The 19,662-nt window shown below is 36.5% G+C and overlaps 1 protein-coding gene across 1 annotated transcript; it reads left to right on the top strand.

Annotated features, from left to right (window-relative positions):
- Window positions 1–1,310: 1,310 nt before the first annotated feature.
- Window positions 1,311–15,910, top strand: LOC132626752 (uncharacterized). The gene is made up of 10 exons (XM_060341731.1): window positions 1,311–1,630; window positions 9,767–10,647; window positions 11,242–11,371; window positions 11,468–11,916; window positions 12,106–12,186; window positions 12,263–12,361; window positions 13,693–13,851; window positions 13,983–14,069; window positions 14,232–14,303; window positions 15,172–15,910. Exons 2-10 carry the CDS (start codon window positions 9,844–9,846, stop codon window positions 15,490–15,492), a joined length of 2,202 nt encoding a protein of 733 aa, XP_060197714.1. The 5' UTR covers window positions 1,311–1,630; window positions 9,767–9,843; the 3' UTR covers window positions 15,493–15,910.
- The last annotated feature ends 3,752 nt before the right edge of the window (window positions 15,911–19,662 follow it).

Here is a 19,662-nt window from a genome sequence, read left to right as displayed (position 1 = left end):
TTTGAATTGCTTACTGCAGAAAATTCTATCATTACAAGGGAACCCGCAGACGATATCCTTTGGGTGCACAAAGGGTAAAGTCTGTTCCTGTGCAATAGCCCGCAAACATGCAAAACTTGGCTAAGATCCGAGTGGGTAGCCTTAACCAGGCTGCCCGAACGTGTCTGATAACAGGTGTTGCCCGAAGGCTGTTCCCGGCCCTGTCGGTTGGTATCTTCCCTTTGTACGAACACCACAGAAAATTCTATCATACCATTAATGTTTCGGGAAAATACATATTTTGCCTTGTAAACTTGTACCGGAAAAGTTATTTACACCTAAGTTTTGTGGCGACCCCTTGCCCCTTATTCTTCATTTTGCGGGGAAACAAATAAATGATGTAGGCCTCATTTGTTTGTACTTATTGAAAGTTCTAATTTTAATCATTCAGATATGTTTGTTTATTGTTTAGATCTGAATTTTGTTCATTAAGTGCACTTTTTTTTAAAAAAAAAAAATAATTAAAACCATTTAATGACTTTTAATACATACGAATGATATGATCTGCAATAAAGTCTTACTATCGTTAAGATGTCTATTCAAGAATCTTTACAAAGATAACAGTTCATCACTGCTTCATTCACTTTACCGCATAACATTGCCACCGACCATTATCAACTACCGTTGTTGATGCTGCCCTTCTCTGTCACACCCACCACTGCTGCTAATCACTACAGTTGGTTTTCACCATCACTCGTCACCATTTACAATTATCACCACTAACCACTATTACCATAATAACCACTAAAAGCTATTGACAATCATCAATAGCCACCGCTATATATCTTCAACCTCCATCATCATTTACCACTACTATTTACCGATTAGCTATTACTATCATCCACTAAATTATTAGCCATACCGAATACCATTATATATCAAACTTGGAATACAAGAGTCTTTGGTTTTCAATAGGACGAATCTTTCTGTCTTGTCTTTCATTTAGGTCATGTACAAATGTTGTACTCAAACATTATGAATAAAATCATATTTTTTTCTTATATTTCTTTATGGTTACAATTATTTATATTATGTATACAAAATTTTATCACGAACAATACTCCTGAGGGGTCATCGACCTATATTATTTAATAATATTGTACACAAGCGAGTCATCGACCCAATAAATACAAGAATTATCTTAAAGAAGAATAACTCAAATTAAAAGAAATCTCAAATCAATTTTAATAATTAATTTTCAAAAGAAATAAAAACCAAAACCATCAAGGAGTAATTTTAGTGGCTCAATTGATTAAGTTCCCCACCTCGTAATCCGTGTACGTTTCGCTTTCCCTGCCCCCAAACCGAACCGAAAAAAAAAGCCACTAAGTAAAACTAAAACCAAACTCTTATTACCAGTACACATTTGATCTCTTTCCTATTAAACAAAATCTATTTTTATGCCATCCAGAGGTTCCAAACGCACATAAATTTACTTTGGAAGTAGTGGGGGGTGGATTGAAGAATATTGGGTTTACTCTCTTGTTGGCGAGTTCTCACTGCTCGACTACTCTTACATAACTGCTGTGGTCCTTTGTTATTGCCTTCTTCCTCTAATCTTGTTCGATTGCCTCCATTTTTACCTCTTCCGGTAAGCCTTTCTTGCTTTATCTCTCTATTTTCATATATCCGTCTATTTATTCTACATGTATCTCTTTTTTTTTTTTTTTTTGGATTTTCTTTTTTCGAAAAGGGTTTCGTCTAATATCTAGGGTATTAAGCTTAAACTCAAGATCAAGAAATACAGGGACATAAACACTCTATTTACTATTGTATTAGTATAATGATGTGCATCATTGCATTATATTTTTGGGTGGTTCTTGTTCCGCTGTAAAACGGCTTCTCTTGTGATTAGAGCAAATTGACACTTGTTTTATGCTGCCTATGGACTTTTCTTTTTTGTTTTTTTTTTGGGTGGCCGAGTTTTCTTTTGGCTGTAGAGGCTAGTGTTGGAGGGGAAAATTCATCTAGTGTTGAGAAAGCAGATAAATGTCTAATCTTCTTGTTGTTTATATTGCACAACAATACAAAAACGTGATCGCCCTCTTTTTTTGGATGAAGTCCTTCAAGTTCTAATTCTTGGATCAGTCTCATATATGTTTAGGTGGTTGTTACATATTGTTTCATAATGTATCGTATTATATTGTATTGTATCATACTGTATTGTTTTGATGAACACAACGTTTGGATAGATTGTATCGTTTTGCGTCGCTACATAATATCACACATCAACGCATAAACCTAGAAGAAAAGTAGGGTACAGGGTAGAGCTACTATAAAAATATAGGGTAAAATATATAATAGGATTATTAGATAATAAGTAAAGATAAAATGAGAAAAAAGAAAGGTATCGACTCGATCAGATCAAATCAATCTTTACACAAAATGGGACCTTTCATCGTTACATAACGATCGATTTAACAATACGATTATATAAAATTTAAAAAATAGTCAAAACAAATATTGTAATTAAACTAACAAAACAATAGGTAACAACCATCCAAACAATATAGGGAAAAGGATAAAAAATATCCCTTATTTTGTGTTAATGGCTAAAAATATCCTCTGAACTAATTTAGGCCATTTATGCCCCTGTCATTACGAAAGTTAACAAATATACCCTTCATTTGATGGAAATCCCCAAATTGATTCAAATAATCCGATTTCATAAAAAAATAACCCATTCTTCTATTTTACCCGCCCTGACCCACTTCCTAAAATAATCCATTCTTCCTTCTCTCTCATATTTTCTCCTCCAGCTATCAAACCCGTCGATGGAGGCTTACTTTCTCTTTAGTCGTTGACTGATTCAAAAGTTAGTGTCATGTTTTAGGAGCTACAATTTTTCTGTTTCAGTTAAGTCATCTTACGAGTCCTAATTATGTTGAAATTAGTTAGGTAGTGGGGTCAACTTTTTTAGCCATTACTTCAGGTCATACGTTAGTGCTCTATTTATCTGCTTAGTTGGTTGCTCTGCAGTACTAACTATTTAAAGGTATGTACTGGCTGTTTCCAAAATGACTTCAATTGTTTCCGTCTTTCTTTGCTTTCCTTTCTAAGGGAAGAGCTTGAACAGAATTTTTATTCAAATAATGAATAACAAGTTTATAAATTATAGATGTTTGACAAAGATGAAAGTTAAAATGTTTTCTAGTTCAGAAACCACTTCTTAATCTTCCTTCTAGTTATAATTGATGGAATTGACGGCTTGCGAGTTGTAGGAGAAAATATGAGAGAGAAGGAAGAATGAGTTATTTTAGGAGGTGGGTCGGGGTGGGTAAAATAGGAGAATGGGTTATTTTTTATGAATCGGGTTATTTGAATCAATTTGGGGATTTTTGTCAAATAAAGGGTATATTTGTTAATTTTGATAACGGCAGGGGCATAAATGACCCAAAATTAGTTCGGAGGATATTTTAGCCATTAAAACAAAGTAGAGGGATATTTTTGACCCTTTCCCCAACAATATAATTTGTTGATTTGATCAAATTTGAGTACTGAAAACTTTTAATCTTGTAATGTCCTACTGCTGTCAGTTCAGTGGCTAAGATTCAAATTTTACTCCTTAGGAAGGACGATAAAGGTCTGTGCAAAGACTGTAAGGTCATTCCGAGCGACTTATCTTACAACCCGACATAAGCTCTTGGTGATGGATTTAGGGATCAAGATGACGAGGAAGAAGAGGGTTGTGGATGATCGACCTAGGATCAGATGGGGGAGTTTGACCACGACTAGTGCCCTGGAGATGGGAGAGAAATTGAAGGTTATGGGGGCCTGGGATAGTAGTGGGGATGCGACCAATATGTGGGATGGGACGGCTAGTTGCATTAGGGTGGTAGCAAGGGAAGTGTTGGGGGTCTCGACAGGTAGTCGTGGTCAGCATCGAGGGGACTGGTGGTGGAATGGAGAAGTTCAAGGGAAGGTGGAAGCAAAGAAGGTGGCGTATGCGAAGTTGATAGAAAGCGAGGATGAGGTGGAGAAGTGGACGAATAGGGAACTTTATAAGATGGCAAGGAAGGAGGCGAAGTTGGCGGTTTCGACGGCAAAAACGGCAGCTTTTGAATGCCTTTATGTTGAACTAGAAGAGAAAGGAGGGGATCAGAAATTGTTCAGGCTAGCCAAGGCGAGGGAGAGAAAGGCACGTGATGTGGATCAAGTGAAGTGCATCAAGGACGAGCATGGCAAAGTATTGGTAGAGGAGACTCTCATTAGACGGAGATAGCAGTCATACTTCTACAAACTCTTGAATGAAGAAGGGGACAGAGACATTGTGTTGGGAGATTTAGAGCATACAGGAAGGCGTCACGATTTTGGGTATTGCAGGAGTATTAAGGTTGAGGAGGTTAAGGGTGCTGTTCGTAGGATGCGCAGGGGAAGAGTGACCGGGCCTGACGAGATTCCTGGGGAATTTTGGAAAAGCGCGGGCCCGGCAGGTTTGGAGTGGCTGACTAGGTTGTTTAATGTCATCTTTAAGACGGCAATGATGCCTGAAGAATGGAGGTCGAGTGTAATGATCCCTCTATACAAGAACAAGGGAGATATCCAGAGTTGCAACAACTATAGAGGTATCAAGCTGCTAAGCCATACTATGAAAGTGTGAGAAAGGTTGGTGGAGATGAGGGTAAGGAGAGGCGTGTCTATTTCAGAGAACCAGTTCGGATTCATGCCGGGACGCTCAACTATAGAAGCCATCCATCTTGTGACGAGACTGGTGGAGCAGTATAGGGAGAGGAAGAGGGACTTACACATGGTATTCATTGACCTAGAAAAGGCTTACGACAAAGTTCCAAGAGAGATCCTATGGAGATGCTTGGAGGCTAAAGGCGTACCTGTGGCGTACATTAGGGTGATCAAGGACATGTATGAGGGAGCCAAAATCAGGGTAAGGACAGTAGGAGGAGACTCAGAGCACTTTCCAGTTGTGATGGGGTTGCATTAAGGATCAGCTCTTAGTCCGTTTTTATTTGCCTTGGTGATGGATGGATTGACGCGGCAGATTCAAGGTGAGGTGCCATGGTGTATGCTTTTCGCGGATGACATAGTCCTGATCGACGAGACTCGTAGCGGAGTTAACGCTAAGCTGGAGGGTTGGAGACATACTCTGGAGTCTAAAGGGTTTAAGCTGAGTAGGACCAAGACAGAGTACTTAGAGTGTAAGTTTAGTGAAGCACCTCAGGAGGCTGGCTTGGAAGTGAGGCTTGGTACCCAGGCCATCCAGAAGAAAAGTAGTTTCAAGTATCTTGGGTCTATTATGCAAGGCAGCGGGGAGATTGACGATGATGTCACACATCGTATTGGGGCAGGGTGGATGAAATGGAGGCTTGCTTTCGGAGTGCTATGTGACAAGAAGGTGCCACCACAACTTAAGGGCAAGTTCTACAAAGTGGTGGTTAGACCGACTATGTTGTATGGGGCGGAGTGTTGGCCAGTTAAGATCTCTCACGTTCAAAAGATGAAAGTTGTCGAGATGAGAATGTTGATATGGATGTGTGGCCACACCAGGAGTGATAGGATTAGGAATGAGGATATTCGGGATAAGGTTGGAGTGGCCTCGGTGGAAGACAAGATGCGAGAAGCGAGATTGAGATGGTTTGGGCATGTGAAGAGGAGAGACACAGATGCCCCAGTGCGGAGGTGTGAGAGGTTGGCCATGGATGGTTTCAGATGAGGTAGGGGTAGGCCGAAGAAGTATTGAGGAGAGGTAATTAGACACGACATGGCGCAGTTACAGCTTACCGAGGACATGACCTTAGATAGGAGGGTTTGGAGGACCCAGATTAGGGTAGAAGGTTAGTAGATAGTCTCGTTATCCTGTCTTATTAGTAGTCGCATTATCGCAGTATAATTTCATGTGCTCTGATTTATGCTATTATCTGTTATTTCCTGTGCTTTGATTATCTTATGTTATCTGTGTCGCTTGCGTTATTTCATTTCCATATCGCTTTGAATCTCTTAGCCTTATCTGACCTCTTTCTATGCTTTTTTTATTGAGCCGAGGGTCTTTCGGAAACAGCCGTCCTACCTTGGTAGGAGTAAGGTCTGCGTACACTCTACCCTCCCCAGACCCCACGTTGTGGGATTTCACTGGGTGGTTGTTGTTGTTGTTGTAATGTCCTACTGCTGTCCTTTGGCTTTTAGGATTCAATTAGGCAACATGACCATGCATAGGTTGCTTAGCTGCAGTACTGTGTTATGTTTGTGCTTGCTCTTTAACCAATTTAGGACAAGAATTCCTCGAAGTATCCTCCCAAATCTGGCTGCGAAGGACTGTATTTGTTAGAAAAACAATTGTAGGTAGTTCGAGAGGTCAACATTTCAGTATGGTGTAGGTGGTGCTAAAAATGTATATATATAGACTACCCCTGTAGATATAAAATGTATCTTCTTACTTCTCTCTACTCTTATAAAATAGTCTTATAGATTCTGCGTTGACTGGTAATTCAAATGTTTGGTTAAAATATTTCTTTGATAAGTTAAGGTATGAATACAAGGTCGTTGTTGTTTTATCAAGATTGGATGTGAAGGGAGGGTGAAATTACTTGCAGAAGTGTAAAGTTGGAAAATCTCCACAAAACAGGATCCTGGTTTTGAGTATCTTTAATACTCTTATTACACATATATTCAAATTACTTTACGTAGTGACCATAATTGATCGAATTAAATGAACTCATTGAAGTATTGCTTATTGCTTTTGAATAAATGCCCTACACAAACTATATGGATTTTAAGCGTAAAATGCTGACCTCTGATAAGATCTTAAATTGGGGAAGTGGGTCCAAAAGTGAAACACCTTTTTTGGGTAGTTAAAGAGGATCTCATTGAATCTTTGGCTGTATAAGGAAATGAGGGTTTAGTTTGGTGAAAAAAAAGGAATATATGATGTCCAATTTCAAATGGGCAAAATCTATCTTCTTTTTTCAACAGAAACATTGCAGTGTTATATTTAGTATAAGAATGTCAACAACCTTAATTGTTAGCGGAGTATTCAAAGTGAAAATCGCAAAAAAGGGCCAAATGTGTTGGGGCTTTAAGCGCAAAGCGTGAAATTAAAGTGTGAGTCTCAACGGAAAAAAACACTTTTTTTTTTTTTTGAAAATGTAACATTGGTATGTATTGACTTGATCAGTGCATAGATTGCACTGGAACCATATTTACAGCAAAAGTGAGAAAGCTGATCCAAAACTCGGAAAATCTAACAAGAGCCTAGGATTTCAATTATGGATTCAGTCTCCTCAAGGTAAATCTGTTTGCACCAAAAACAAAAAAGTTTGACACAATTTAGCTTGATCTTTTGTACATCACTACTACTGTCTTCAAAGCACCGTGAATTTCTCTCTTTCCATATTGTCCACCAAATGCAAGCTGGGACAATCCTCCATCTATCTCTGTCTGAGGCTCCTATTCCTGCCTCCTCCCAAATATGGAGTAGATTAGTAATCCTATTTGGCATTACCCAGACAATGCCCCTGAGATTCACAAAGATCCTCCAAAGCTGTATTGTGATCCGACAATGTAAAAATAGATGGTTGACTGTCTCACCCTCTTCACCACACAAGTAACATCTGGAACAAAGAGAGAATTTTCTCTTTTTTAGGTTTTCTTGAGTCAGTACTGCTTCCCTTGCCAACAACCATGTGAAACATGCAACTTTGAATGGTACCTTCACTTTCCAAATGTGCTTCCAAGGCCAAAGTTGCACCTGCTGGTTACTCTGGTTCAAAAATTTGTATGCTGTGCTCACTTTGTAAATGCCTTTGCTGTCTTCTTTCCACCACAATTTATCTGCACCTTCTTGTGTGCCTTTAAACTCTTCTAGTAGCCTGAACAACTCTGTCAATGTGTTGATTTCCCAGTCATTGAAGTTTCTCCTGAACTGAAGGTTCCATCCATGATTGTCCCATATCTCAGCTACTTTCTTGTGTTGGTTTACTGCCAGCCCATGAATGACAGGAAATAATTCTTTTAGACTAGTGTTTCCCAACCATTTGTCCTCCCAAAAAGAAGTTTTGTGGCCATTACTCACCTTAATGGTGGAATGGTTCCACAGGAAAGGCCAAAGAGCTCTGATGGATCTCCACAGACCAACACCATAAGGAGTGTGCACCTCCTTGGTCATCCACTTGTTTTCTTCCCCATATCACTAGTGAAGAGAAAAATGAAATCAAGCAGAATATATGAAGTAATGTCGATCAAGTTTAAAAACCATTTCAAAATTTTGATTTAGATGAAAATTTTGAGCCGAGGGTCTATGCGAAACAGCCTCTCTACCTCCCAAGGTAGGGGTAAGGTCTGTGTATACTCTACCCTCCACAAACCCCACATGTGGGATTACACTGGGTATGCTGTTATTGTATATTTTCTGGAACTCGTTTTCTTATACTAAAATTTTAATTTCTTATTTCTAATCATTAAGACTTGCAACGACTTTTAACAATTAATGTATTAGTTTACCAATTATATTTATTATCTAGTACTGCCCTCTTAGAGATAGAGCCCATGAGTAGTGAGGCACAACCTTTGCACCTAACACGAGAGCACTACTAAGCGAGGCGAAGCGCACAACCTGGCTTTAACTGAGCTTCAGAGCTTAAGCACGCCTCAATGAACCTCTAACAACACTGATTGTCAGTGCTTCCTCAGCGTCCAATTGATTTCGTGATGTCCACATTATAAACTCTCTCTTCTACATCATTAAATCTTCTTTTGCTATAAAAGGTTCTTCACTATGAAGCCGACATAATTTTTGACATCCAAATTAGAGATTTCTGTATTTACTTTTTTTTTTTAAATTATATTTTTTAAGGTAGAAACTGGAGTAATTTTTATTTTCTTCCTTAGGCACAAAACTAGACTCAAAATTGTGGTCGTTCATTCTATGATTTTAGGAAGTTTGCCTCAGATGGCCTTGCAAAATGTTCTATTGCACAGTTCACATTGAATGTATCACCAAATTCTTTTGCTTAAGTTATGCCTCTTTTAATTCAGTTGCTCCAGCCTACTTTGTAGACCTGATTGGGCTATCCAAAAGATTGACCTTATTTTGTAAATACTAAAAGATTACTTTCCTCAAAATATAACATAGAATGACAAGATACGGTATTTGTTAAGTTCAATATGATATTAAAGGATACCAATAAATTTCTCTTGTGTTTTATGTTTCAAATGGAAGACATTGCAGAAACTCATTCAAACCGGTGATGTTAGATGCATAAAATTATTAATTCCTTTTATTGCCCTTCCATTAGATTAGTTTATGTATCTCCTGCTTAAAGGAAATGATTTTAATCGAGAGCAGTGAGCACACAATGCTTTACTCATAACATGACTAGATCAAGGAAAATATAAGGAAAATGACAGTATATTGCAAAGAAAGAAGGTTAATAATGAACGTAGGTATCTGATTGGGTACGAGTGACTGAAAGATAGTTTTCAAAACTTCCCTTTAGTGTATCTGCCTAGAACTTGAATTTTGCCACATGTTTAAAGCCAAAGTGTCCATTATTATGTATAGTTGAGGGAATAAACACGAGGAGAATGCTGTTGCCTTTACAGTCACGGCTGCCTATTGTGAAGAAAGCTACTTGAACTGAGTTGCATGCAAAGGAATGAGATATGCCTGTTTACATGTTCATTGTGTGGCTATCTAAACTAGTGGCACCTTAAAGCTATTTGTTGGTGCTTGAAATTTCCTGAACTTTTGCTTTCTTTCCTGTTGCTTGTGAGACAGGTTTCAATAATAATGAGGACAGTGGAGATGAGTTGAACTGGCTTGTTGCTAGAGCATTTTGATACCATATACAGTCAATGGCTCGTAAAGGAAACCGACAGAAGTACAGAAAAGGAGTTTCAGATTCTGGATCTGGATTGGTAAATGAGAATGAAAATAGTAATTTGAATGAGGCAGAGTGCAAAACTGCTGAAGAACCTTTTAATGGTAACCTTTCTGGCATATCTTTAACAGAGAGCTTAAACAATACACATGAAGGTGAAGGCAAGAAGAAAGGCAACCAGAAATCTAGAAAATCACTTAAAAAGGAAAAGGAAGGTACTGATACATTGTCAATTGCAGAAGAAACAGGGCCTGAAGGCAGTGATACAGGAATTTTCCAAAGTCATAAAAGTAGAGGGGTGGATCCCGAGTCCAGAGAAGGAGCTGAGACATCTCCACACACTAGTAACCACTCAGATAATTTGGAGGGAAGTTTTGGCCATTTAGGAACAGCATTGGATGTAGAAAATGCATTAGAAAATCTTAAAGTGTCTATTATGGTTGTTTTTAGGAATTTGATGACATTGGCTCTGTCTGTCTTAAAGGTATCAATTCAGCGATTAGAGAGGTGGAAGCCATTGCTTGATCATTTAATGAGTAATTTACTAATTGCAACTGGGTATGTTCAAGAAAAGGTTCAGCAAGCATACCCTATAATGGTTAGGTGGATCAGACATTTTGGAAATATAATGTTTTTATTATCAATGGTTTGGTTGGATTGTGCTCTTAGAGGAATTGAGTCCTTGCTATGTATGGGGATGACATCAATTCTCTCAGTTATCTGGTGTGGTGTTCTTTCTTTGATTGCAGCCGCTAAATTCAAGTTTCTATTCATTTTGGTAAGCGTCTAGCTTCTTTTCTTGTATGGAAAGCAACATTATCTACCCCTGAAATGATAAAAGGAGCTTGTAAGCATAAATTTCTAACCCTAATTGCTTCTTAGCTTTGGGATGAATTCCTGCTGAACCAGAAATAGCTTTGAGAAGCTCTGGTTTTTTTTGAAGTCACTGAATTAATTCTGGCGATTTATAAAAAGTCTCTGAATTTGTTAAAATTGTCTTGGACATAAATCATTGTATTCACTATTGAGTTTGGCCATTTCATGCTTTAGGGTTCTAATAATTTTCTTTTACTGACTTTGACTCTGTATACTTTGTTCCATCTCCTTTTGTTGATGCTTGAATTACTGAAAGTGGTCACAACATTTTTTAAAGGAAAAGTTTCTTTTCATTCTGGGGACTGACTAACTTCTTCAGCAGTTTCTAAGACTGTAACTTTGATCAATTAGTATATTGATTTTTTGGAGTTTCCTGTGGTCACCCTCTGTCATTGTGTTTTCTTTCTAACTCTCGATTAGATTCTTTTCCTTAAACTTCATAACTTATATGACACATTTCAATATCTTGCTGTAATGAATTGCTATTAACATTCAGGCAGCAGTTGCTGTGATTGGACTTCTTACTGGGTTCATCATCGCAGTTCTAGGAGTTGCTGCAGTGAGTATCAGCTACTTGTGGTTCTATGGAAGATTCTGGGCAGCAGTACTTCTGGTCTTGAGTGGAGGTGATTGTTTTCAAGTTTAGCGTTAAGCATTTGTTTTTACTTTTTCACATTGATTCCAGTTTTATCCACTAAGTGCTGTTTTTTCTTTAAACGTAGGAGCGCTTTACAGGCTGAAGCATGAACGGCTTGCAGTGTTTGTCGTAACTTTGTATTCTGTATATTGCGCATGGACATATGTTGGATGGATTGGTTTAGTCTTCGCTTTGAATTTGTCATTTATTTCGAGTGATATTCTCATATACTTCTTAAAAGACAATGTAAATGAGCAAAGAAGGGCCAATAGCTTTCCTGATCAAACAACTGGAGTACAAGGTGAACCTAGCTTCTATTCTGGTGGATCAGTGCCTCCATCTGCTGATGATGGGTATGTTCATCCCGTTGATCGTGGCACTGGCATCCCTTCAACTAGTGGATCTGATGCTGAGATGACTTCCGAAGATGAAGTTCTCAGATTGTTGAACAGTACAGATCATTATTCAGCACTGGGCCTAACGCGATTTCAGAGTATAGATGCTTCAGTTCTCAAGAGAGAATATAGGAAAAAGGTGATTCTTTATACCCTCCTGAGATTTTTACTCTAAAAGTATTCGTCTCTGAATTTTCTGAACATCATGCTTTTTTGAAGTCTGATAATGCTAGATTTATTAACAATAAAAAAAGAAGAAGCTAGATTTATTAGAAATGCCCTGCTATCAAAGTGAACTTACAATAAGCTAACTTATATCTCGTATTAGGCAATGCTTGTCCATCCTGATAAAAACATGGGTAATGAAAAGGCTGCTGAAGCTTTTAAGAAACTTCAAAATGCCTACGAGGTACAGGTTCTGTCTTGTGATTTGAGTTCTCTATCTGGTATTCATCCTGCACTTTATAAGAATTGGAATGTTTCAGGTCTTACTCGATTCTTTGAAACGACAAACATATGATGATGAATTGAGGAGGGAAGAGCTGCTAAATTACCTTCGTCGGTTCCAAAGTCCTTCTCAAAAGGTTTGAATTAAATATAGTTTGAGTCATCTAGTTAGTTCATCGGAAGTCAGATTTTTTACATTTTATGTATAAGCCCGATATGCAGTGAGATCAGTGAAAAGATCTTTCGGTTCAATTTGTGCAATTTCCTTTGCGTCGAAGTTAACTTCCTTTTCTGGAAGAGATACTAACTTCAAATGATATCTAACTGAAATAAGAGAATGGTCAAGTCTAGGAGTGGCAAACGGGCAGGATAGATCGGATATGGGTGGGTCGAAAACGGATTAAACAAAAACAGATAAAATATCCAACCCTTTCATATTTAAACGGATAATAATTCTGTTAACCGACAGATAATATGGATATCCATGGTCAGTTGAGAACACAAGCTAAAAGTCAATATAAGCTTAGACTCCCAGAAAGCAAGAACTCATGAAAAATAACAAGCAGAGGTATTTATAATATGATTATCCATTTATCCATCTGGATATCCATTTTTTAGTGGATAATATCCATATCCAGCACCCCCCCCCCCCCCCCCCCCCCCTCTTTTTTTTTTGATAAGGCAAATTTTATTAAAAGGTACCAAGATGTTACAGAATTACCACAAAAAGTAGCCCCTGCCATACCAGGGAAACTACAAATCCCCTATCTCCTCTAGGAAATTCATGTATTGGGAAACTACAAATCCCTATCTCCTCTAGGAAATTCATGTATTGCTCTATATTTTCCATAACTTTCTTTTACACCAAAAATACAAATTTGATAAGCATCTATTCTTAATCCTGGGTACGTGCTGCCTTTTCTCTTCAAATCAAATCCTGTTTCTCTCCAGCCATATTGTCCAGAACACACACAGGAATTGTTACTTGTTTTTTTAAACCATTTTGCTAGACCTAGTCCAGTCCTTGACAATTCTCATATTTTGTAAAAGATCTAAGGCTTTAGTCCTCAGCTTTCTTTCGGAAAAGAAGGATTAGTCTCACCTTTTGCTGAAGAAACAAGCCGGAGAAAGTTATTTTAACCGGAACAGCTTTATGTAATAATAGGTTTTCATATGCAGTCTTAAGTCTTAACTCTTTTGCTTCTTTGCCAGTTTGGCTCGAATGTATATAGGAATGAGATCCAGTAGGTTCATCATATAAGTAATGACATCTATCAGTAAATGTCTTGCTTTTGGTGCAGTCTTATGTGAACTTTCTATTGTGAAGGTCCAAGGTTGTATTTAAGGAAGGCTCATCTTGTATCAGGAAATATTTTTGGAAAATACTCCTGATAGTGTGATTGTAATGTTTGATTATACTCTGACTCAATTCTGGATCATGCTCAACCCTTATCTTAAATAATTTCAGGGTAGAGGCTATGGATTCTTCACCTCTGGCTTCACACAGACAGAAACTGAGAGTGAGGATCCTCTTGGAGAGGCTCGACGGATTGCTTGCAAAAAGTGTGGCAACTTTCATGTCTGGGTTGTCACTAAGAAAACAAAATCCAAAGCAAGATGGTGCCAGGTTTTCCCTCCAGCCACAGTATAAGCATGTTATAAATTCTTGACTTCTGCACTTTAAGCATACAGGTTGTCTTCCTCCGCTCTAGCATAGGTTCTTGTTAGGATATTTATCTTTTTCTCTTCCATTCATAGGAATGCAAAGATTTTCATCCAGCAAAAGATGGAGATGGATGGGTTGAACAGCCTTCACATCCATTCTTTTTCGGAATGCTACTGAAGGTATCAACTAAATTTGATCAAAAAGGAAGAAAGCAAAAGCCTTTTGAGGAGACTATCTCTCATGATGAATCTCTTTAAATATTTTGTTTTCTCTTTAGCTTTTACTTCTATCTCTCATCCTTATACAGATGTTACACTACTGACCTTCACCAATCTGTGCAGGTAGATAATCCTGTTGCCTATGTTTGTGCTGATAGCAGGATCTATAACGCCACTGAATGGTACATCTGTCAGGTAAAGTTTTTCTTCTCACCATCTGATAGAAGTTTATGATGTTTCTTGGATGTGGAATGGAATTTGTCTGGAAATTGAGAAGAACAAAGGTCAAAAGTGCATTAGTGTAGTTTTTCACTTTTCATTGAATTCTTTTTGCTTTTTATCATCATGGTAAGGTATGGACTTGGCTGGCTTTCTTCAAATCCCATAAAAGGAGAATAAAACTTAAATGTGTGGTTGGGGCTCACATATCCCAATTGAATAACCCTGTCTCTTTTTTTTTTGGTGGGGGGGGGGGGGGGGGGGGGGGGCGGGGCGGTGGTGGTAGTGCCATCAGTAGTTACTTGTTAAGGTTGGACCAACTTCAATTTTATCTGCCATGTGTACTATACTGTTCTTTTCTTCATATTTAGGAAAAGATCACTCCCATGAATGACGATTTCTCTGAGTGGACAAGAAATGCCTATCTATGGTATACAGGAATAATTAGCTTGTAGTATCACAGATTGGATCTTATCCAAAAATATTGCCCCCCTGTTTGCTCTATGTTTCCGCTACTGACTTTGAGAATTCGTTGTTAAGTTTGTTACTAACATGTCAAGGAAGATATTAACTAGCTTGGTGGCTTCAGTTCGCTGCATTCCCACATTCTGTAGCCCAACAACTTAACTTCGTTTCTTTTTAATTTTGCTTGAACAATAAAAAACTTGTTTAAAACACACGCACGCCCTGTATGCCCCCTTACTTTGTAGTTTCAAAGGGTGCCTATAGATCTTTTAAGGTTGGTTAATCATCGAAAATGGCCTAATTTAACTGAGAAGACGTACTCTTATCTGGATTATGTGCTCGAACCATTGAACCATCGAACATTATGCTGGGTGTGCAGGGAATGAGATGTCCAGTTAACAGTCACAAGCCAAGCTTCCATGTAAATACTAGTGTAACCATGAAGAACAGCAATGGGAAGAGAAGTAGCTCAGGACAAAAAGGTGGGATGCCAATGCCAAATATGGAAGAGACCATGACCGAGGAGGAATTTGTTGAGTGGCTACAGAATGCCGTACAAGCTGGTATGTTTGGTGATTTTGACGGCAGCACGCCGCAGAGCCCATCCACACCAGCTGCAAGTACCTCTAAGAGTACTAGTACTAGCAACGCTAGTGGAAGTGGAAACAAGAGAAAGAAAAAGGGGAAGAAGCAATGGTGAGTACTGAGATGGCTAGACAAGAGCCAAATTAACTGATTCTAGCCTGGAATTGACTTGACCCCATGATTCTGTCAGATTAAAATCGTCTAGCATGTTCCAGGTTAGTTTGAAATAGGTTTCCCGAAAGTTGGCAAATAAATTGTAGTCCTGGTTTTTGAGTAAATGTTCCTATCCTGATCTTTATACTGAGTTGGGAAATGAAACGAAATGGGGCTACTGCAAGCAAAAAGAGCTATGATACAACTCCCACGTCTGATGGTTTATTTTCTTTGCCTCTGGTTTGAAATTACCAGCACAAGTTACATGTTTTTGAACTAGTTTCTGAGGATTCCTTACGCAGCATAGCAGGGACTACAGAACATCTCTAACAAATTGTGTTAATGCCATACGAAGCAGAATTTACAATTATTTTCCTCGATATTTACTGTCCATCTTACAATCTTGACATCTCCTAAAGAACAGACTTTCGGACCAGCAGAATCCTTGATTTTTTAATTTTTTTTTACAGTAAATCACTTTAAACTCGCAGTCAATTTTGGTCCAACTCTGTTGGTGGTTGGTCTTTTAAGGTCCACTTCACTACTTTTTTCATTCGACTCAAAGTTTAAGATCAGCAAACGCAGCCATCTGATGACGCTCCCCATGGTACGCCATTCACACAAATTTGTCGTTCAGAATGGACCCTTTGAACATTTTATCAAGAAGTTTAATCCTAACTCCTCTGTCAATGTGTGACGTCTATTCTCGTATAGTTTTCGTAGATTTGTTTCTTTAACCAAGTTCAGTTTTTTTCAAAGAACAGGGCATATTTGGGCCATGTTAAAATGGTTACCTTGGTTCTAGGTATAAAATCCGTGTACCAACGTTGATTGGAATTAGTAACTATGCTTTTCCACAATGGACCAAAGAACAATCTAATTTGTCAAGGTTCTTTAAATCACCATAAAAACCTAGTTCATTGAGTTAACGCCGGTAACTGACACAAATATATGATTAACAACACCTTTCCTAAATCTAAAATTTACTTCGCATAGCTTGCATTATTATCTATTTATGGAACATAACTAAACTTTACAATAATTATATTTAGTAGCTAAAATATAACGTATTTACTTTCTATAGTTATCACTTTTTTACCACTCATCTGATAACTTCCCATAACTCTAAATTTAAGTAAAAAAAAAAACGTCCCTCTCTCCTATCCCCGTAAAATACACGCCATTATGCCCAATATCCCTTAATTTTCTCTAATTTCAAATCAGTTTTACAATAGTTCATCTTCCTTGTTTATCTTTAATTAATACTTATTAATTTCACTCATAATTCAAATTTAATTCCCAAAAAAGGTAAGATTTTATACCGATTTTTACGTTTTACCGTGTATTTAACCTATATATTTATGTTGTATGTTCAGTATATTTAGTTCGTTTGTATTTTTTAGTTCAGTTATTACAGATCTGTGACTTAACCAGATCTATATTTTATGTGCATTTTAAGTATATTTTGTATTGTTTATTTTTTTCACATGTTTCTTCAGTTAATTCGTGTTTATTGTTCTTCACCATAACTGTAGTTTTTTGTAGTATATTTAACCATTTAAATACAGTCAAAATATACAGCAAATATAACTTAGATATATTCCATAAGTCCACTTTTAATATATAGTGTGTTATAGAAGTTAAAATTTCATCTAAACACACTCCCAATATATGTAAAATATATATGAAATATAGTTAATAGTAAACCAGAATAAGTAGTATCTAACAGATCAGTCAAAATGCAACTAAAGTATAGCCAAAATATATATGAAATACAACTATTAAAACATAAATCCAAAACAAAAGGTCAAATCAGTTTATATAGAGTAGACTTTTCAAATCTTATTAAACCACCAATATAACATAACATCTTGGTAGTGTTTGAATGAGATATGAGATCAGATATGGAATGGGAGGATATTTGCATGAATCAGGGAACATTAAAAACTGATTTTAATTTAAATTGGAATAGATTTTGTTTCCATAAATATGGCAGTTTCAATTTTTTCAGCGTGTGTATTTCCGTTATATTTATCATATATTTAAGTTGACGCGTTTACTAGCTAAATATAGGGTCCTCCAGCTGCGAATTGTAAATGTAGAACATGTAGTTATAGGTTGTTAGAATGAGCTAAAAGGTAGCTGTTTGTGAAAATTTTACTTTCTAAATCTACTAGATATGAAAAGGCCCGTTTACGAGCCCAACAATACAATTTAAAATTGTGTTTTGTAGGTGTTCGTTATTTCTTTAAAAAAGAAATTATAAGTTTTTAAAAAGATTTTCAGCTAAGCATAATAGAGAATTATAGTGAAATTACACTTTATAATAAATTGTCTTTCCTATTTCTATAAAACTAAACAATAACTTATGGTTTGTTTAAGTTGCCACAATTAACTATATGCTCTAACATTACTAATTTCTACTCATAACAAACCGTAAATATGTTAATTTTATAATAAAAGTTAAGGTACGGGTGTACAAGTATATGTTTCAAAGTATATAGTATAATTTAAATTGTGTTTGTAGGTGTTCATTATATCTTTGAAAGAAGAAATTATAAGTTTTTTAAAAATATTTTCAGCTCGCAATAAAGAATGATAATGAAATCACACTTTATAATAAATTATCTTTCCTATTTCTATAAAATTAGACAATACTTATATTTTGTTTAAGTTGCCACAATTAACATTTAAAGATTATATACTCTAATACTCACTTTAACATTACTAAATTCTACTCATAACAAAGCTTAAATGTGTTAATTTTATAATAAAAGTTGAGGTACAAGGGTGTACAAGAATATGTTCAAAGTATAGGAAATACAAAGTCCATTGAGAAACTTCCCTTTAGCTTTAAGGGAGCTAAAAGTATAAAATCACATTGATCTCTAGGCGTTTAAAAAAGAAGAATTGATTCTCTTATTCATCTAATATATTACATCAGTTATTCCCCTCGGTTTATATTATATAGTGTTTTTAATTGGGTACACCCTTAAGAAATTACTCGCACCTAGAAAGTGAGAGGTGTTCTCACTAAATCAACTTTAATTAATATTACGAATTTGGTATTTCTTGATTATGTAAAAAATCATTTATCTGAATAAGGATAAATTTGAAAGAAAAAATAATCAATATTTTCTTGATTATGTTAAAGCGCATTTATTTTGGACTAAATGTAAAAGTTAAAAACATCATATAATATAGACCGAAAATCGAAGGGAGCTAGCGCATCAAGCTGTTCGCAAAGGCCAACTTGATCCTCTTCCTCGGAGATCTAGGGAGAAAACTTAAAGTTCTGAATTTGAGATAATTAAGTCTATCTTTTTTAAATAACAAAATTTGGGGTAGAAATAAATTTACTCTATCTATCTAAAAAGATGAAATTAAATTACTGGACTACTATTTTTAGATAAATAAATTGTTAATCTAAAAAGAAAAAGTTAAGAGGGAATGCGAATACCATATAACAGCGTATATGCACCATGGAGACATGAGTGGGGCATTTATAGGTAGAACTTGTGGGTCCACTCTTTTATTGCTTTAACCTTATGTAAAACTTGTCAGATGAGTAAGCTATTTAAGTGTGAAAAGTACAAAAGAGATGAAATAATTAATCTTCTAAGTTTATGTGGAGAAAAGTCACGTGGAGTGAGCAGAAAATCATTTATACCATTGAGCAGAATGACAATTAGTGCCTGTGTGGTTACTAAATTAATGAATTTGTTTACAAATATCGACCAAAGTCGTATTAAATCCCCTTCTTAGAAAATGGAACTTGATATACTAGAAGCACTTATCTTTGTGAAAAATCAAAGTTGCAACCATCATAGGTGTAAATTTTTAGTCTCACGAAAGCCTTTCAATTTCTTCGTTTAACTTCACCCTATTCGCGACCACTCCCTCCCTTCCAAACAGAAAAACAAAAGGAAAAGAAACAAGAAATCGAGGCACTAAGAGTTCGTTTGCATTAGCTGATTGTAAATAATTGATAAATTTAAGTGGCTGAAACTGATTTTTTATTTTTTTATTTTATAAATGAGTTGTTATATGTTTGGATTGAAGTATTGAAACGCTGATAAACAGCTAGGCTATTTGGTAAAAAAGTGCTGATACATTGTTTTTGGCTTAAGTC

Source organism: Lycium barbarum, chromosome 2, assembly GCF_019175385.1.
Source record: "Lycium barbarum isolate Lr01 chromosome 2, ASM1917538v2, whole genome shotgun sequence".
Classification (NCBI taxonomy): domain Eukaryota; kingdom Viridiplantae; phylum Streptophyta; class Magnoliopsida; order Solanales; family Solanaceae; genus Lycium; species Lycium barbarum.
This window is presented reverse-complemented; position numbering and strand designations above follow the sequence as displayed.

Bases quoted from the DNA above. Each gene is read 5' to 3' on its own strand.
- LOC132626752 (XM_060341731.1), top strand. From the start codon at position 9,844: ATGGCTCGTAAAGGAAACCGACAGAAGTACAGAAAAGGAGTTTCAGAT. The intron at 11,917-12,105 runs GTGATTCTTTAT...ATCTCGTATTAG, and splicing joins AGAGAGAATATAGGAAAAAG to GCAATGCTTGTCCATCCTGA. The intron at 13,852-13,982 runs GTTTTCCCTCCA...TTCCATTCATAG, and splicing joins CCAAAGCAAGATGGTGCCAG to GAATGCAAAGATTTTCATCC.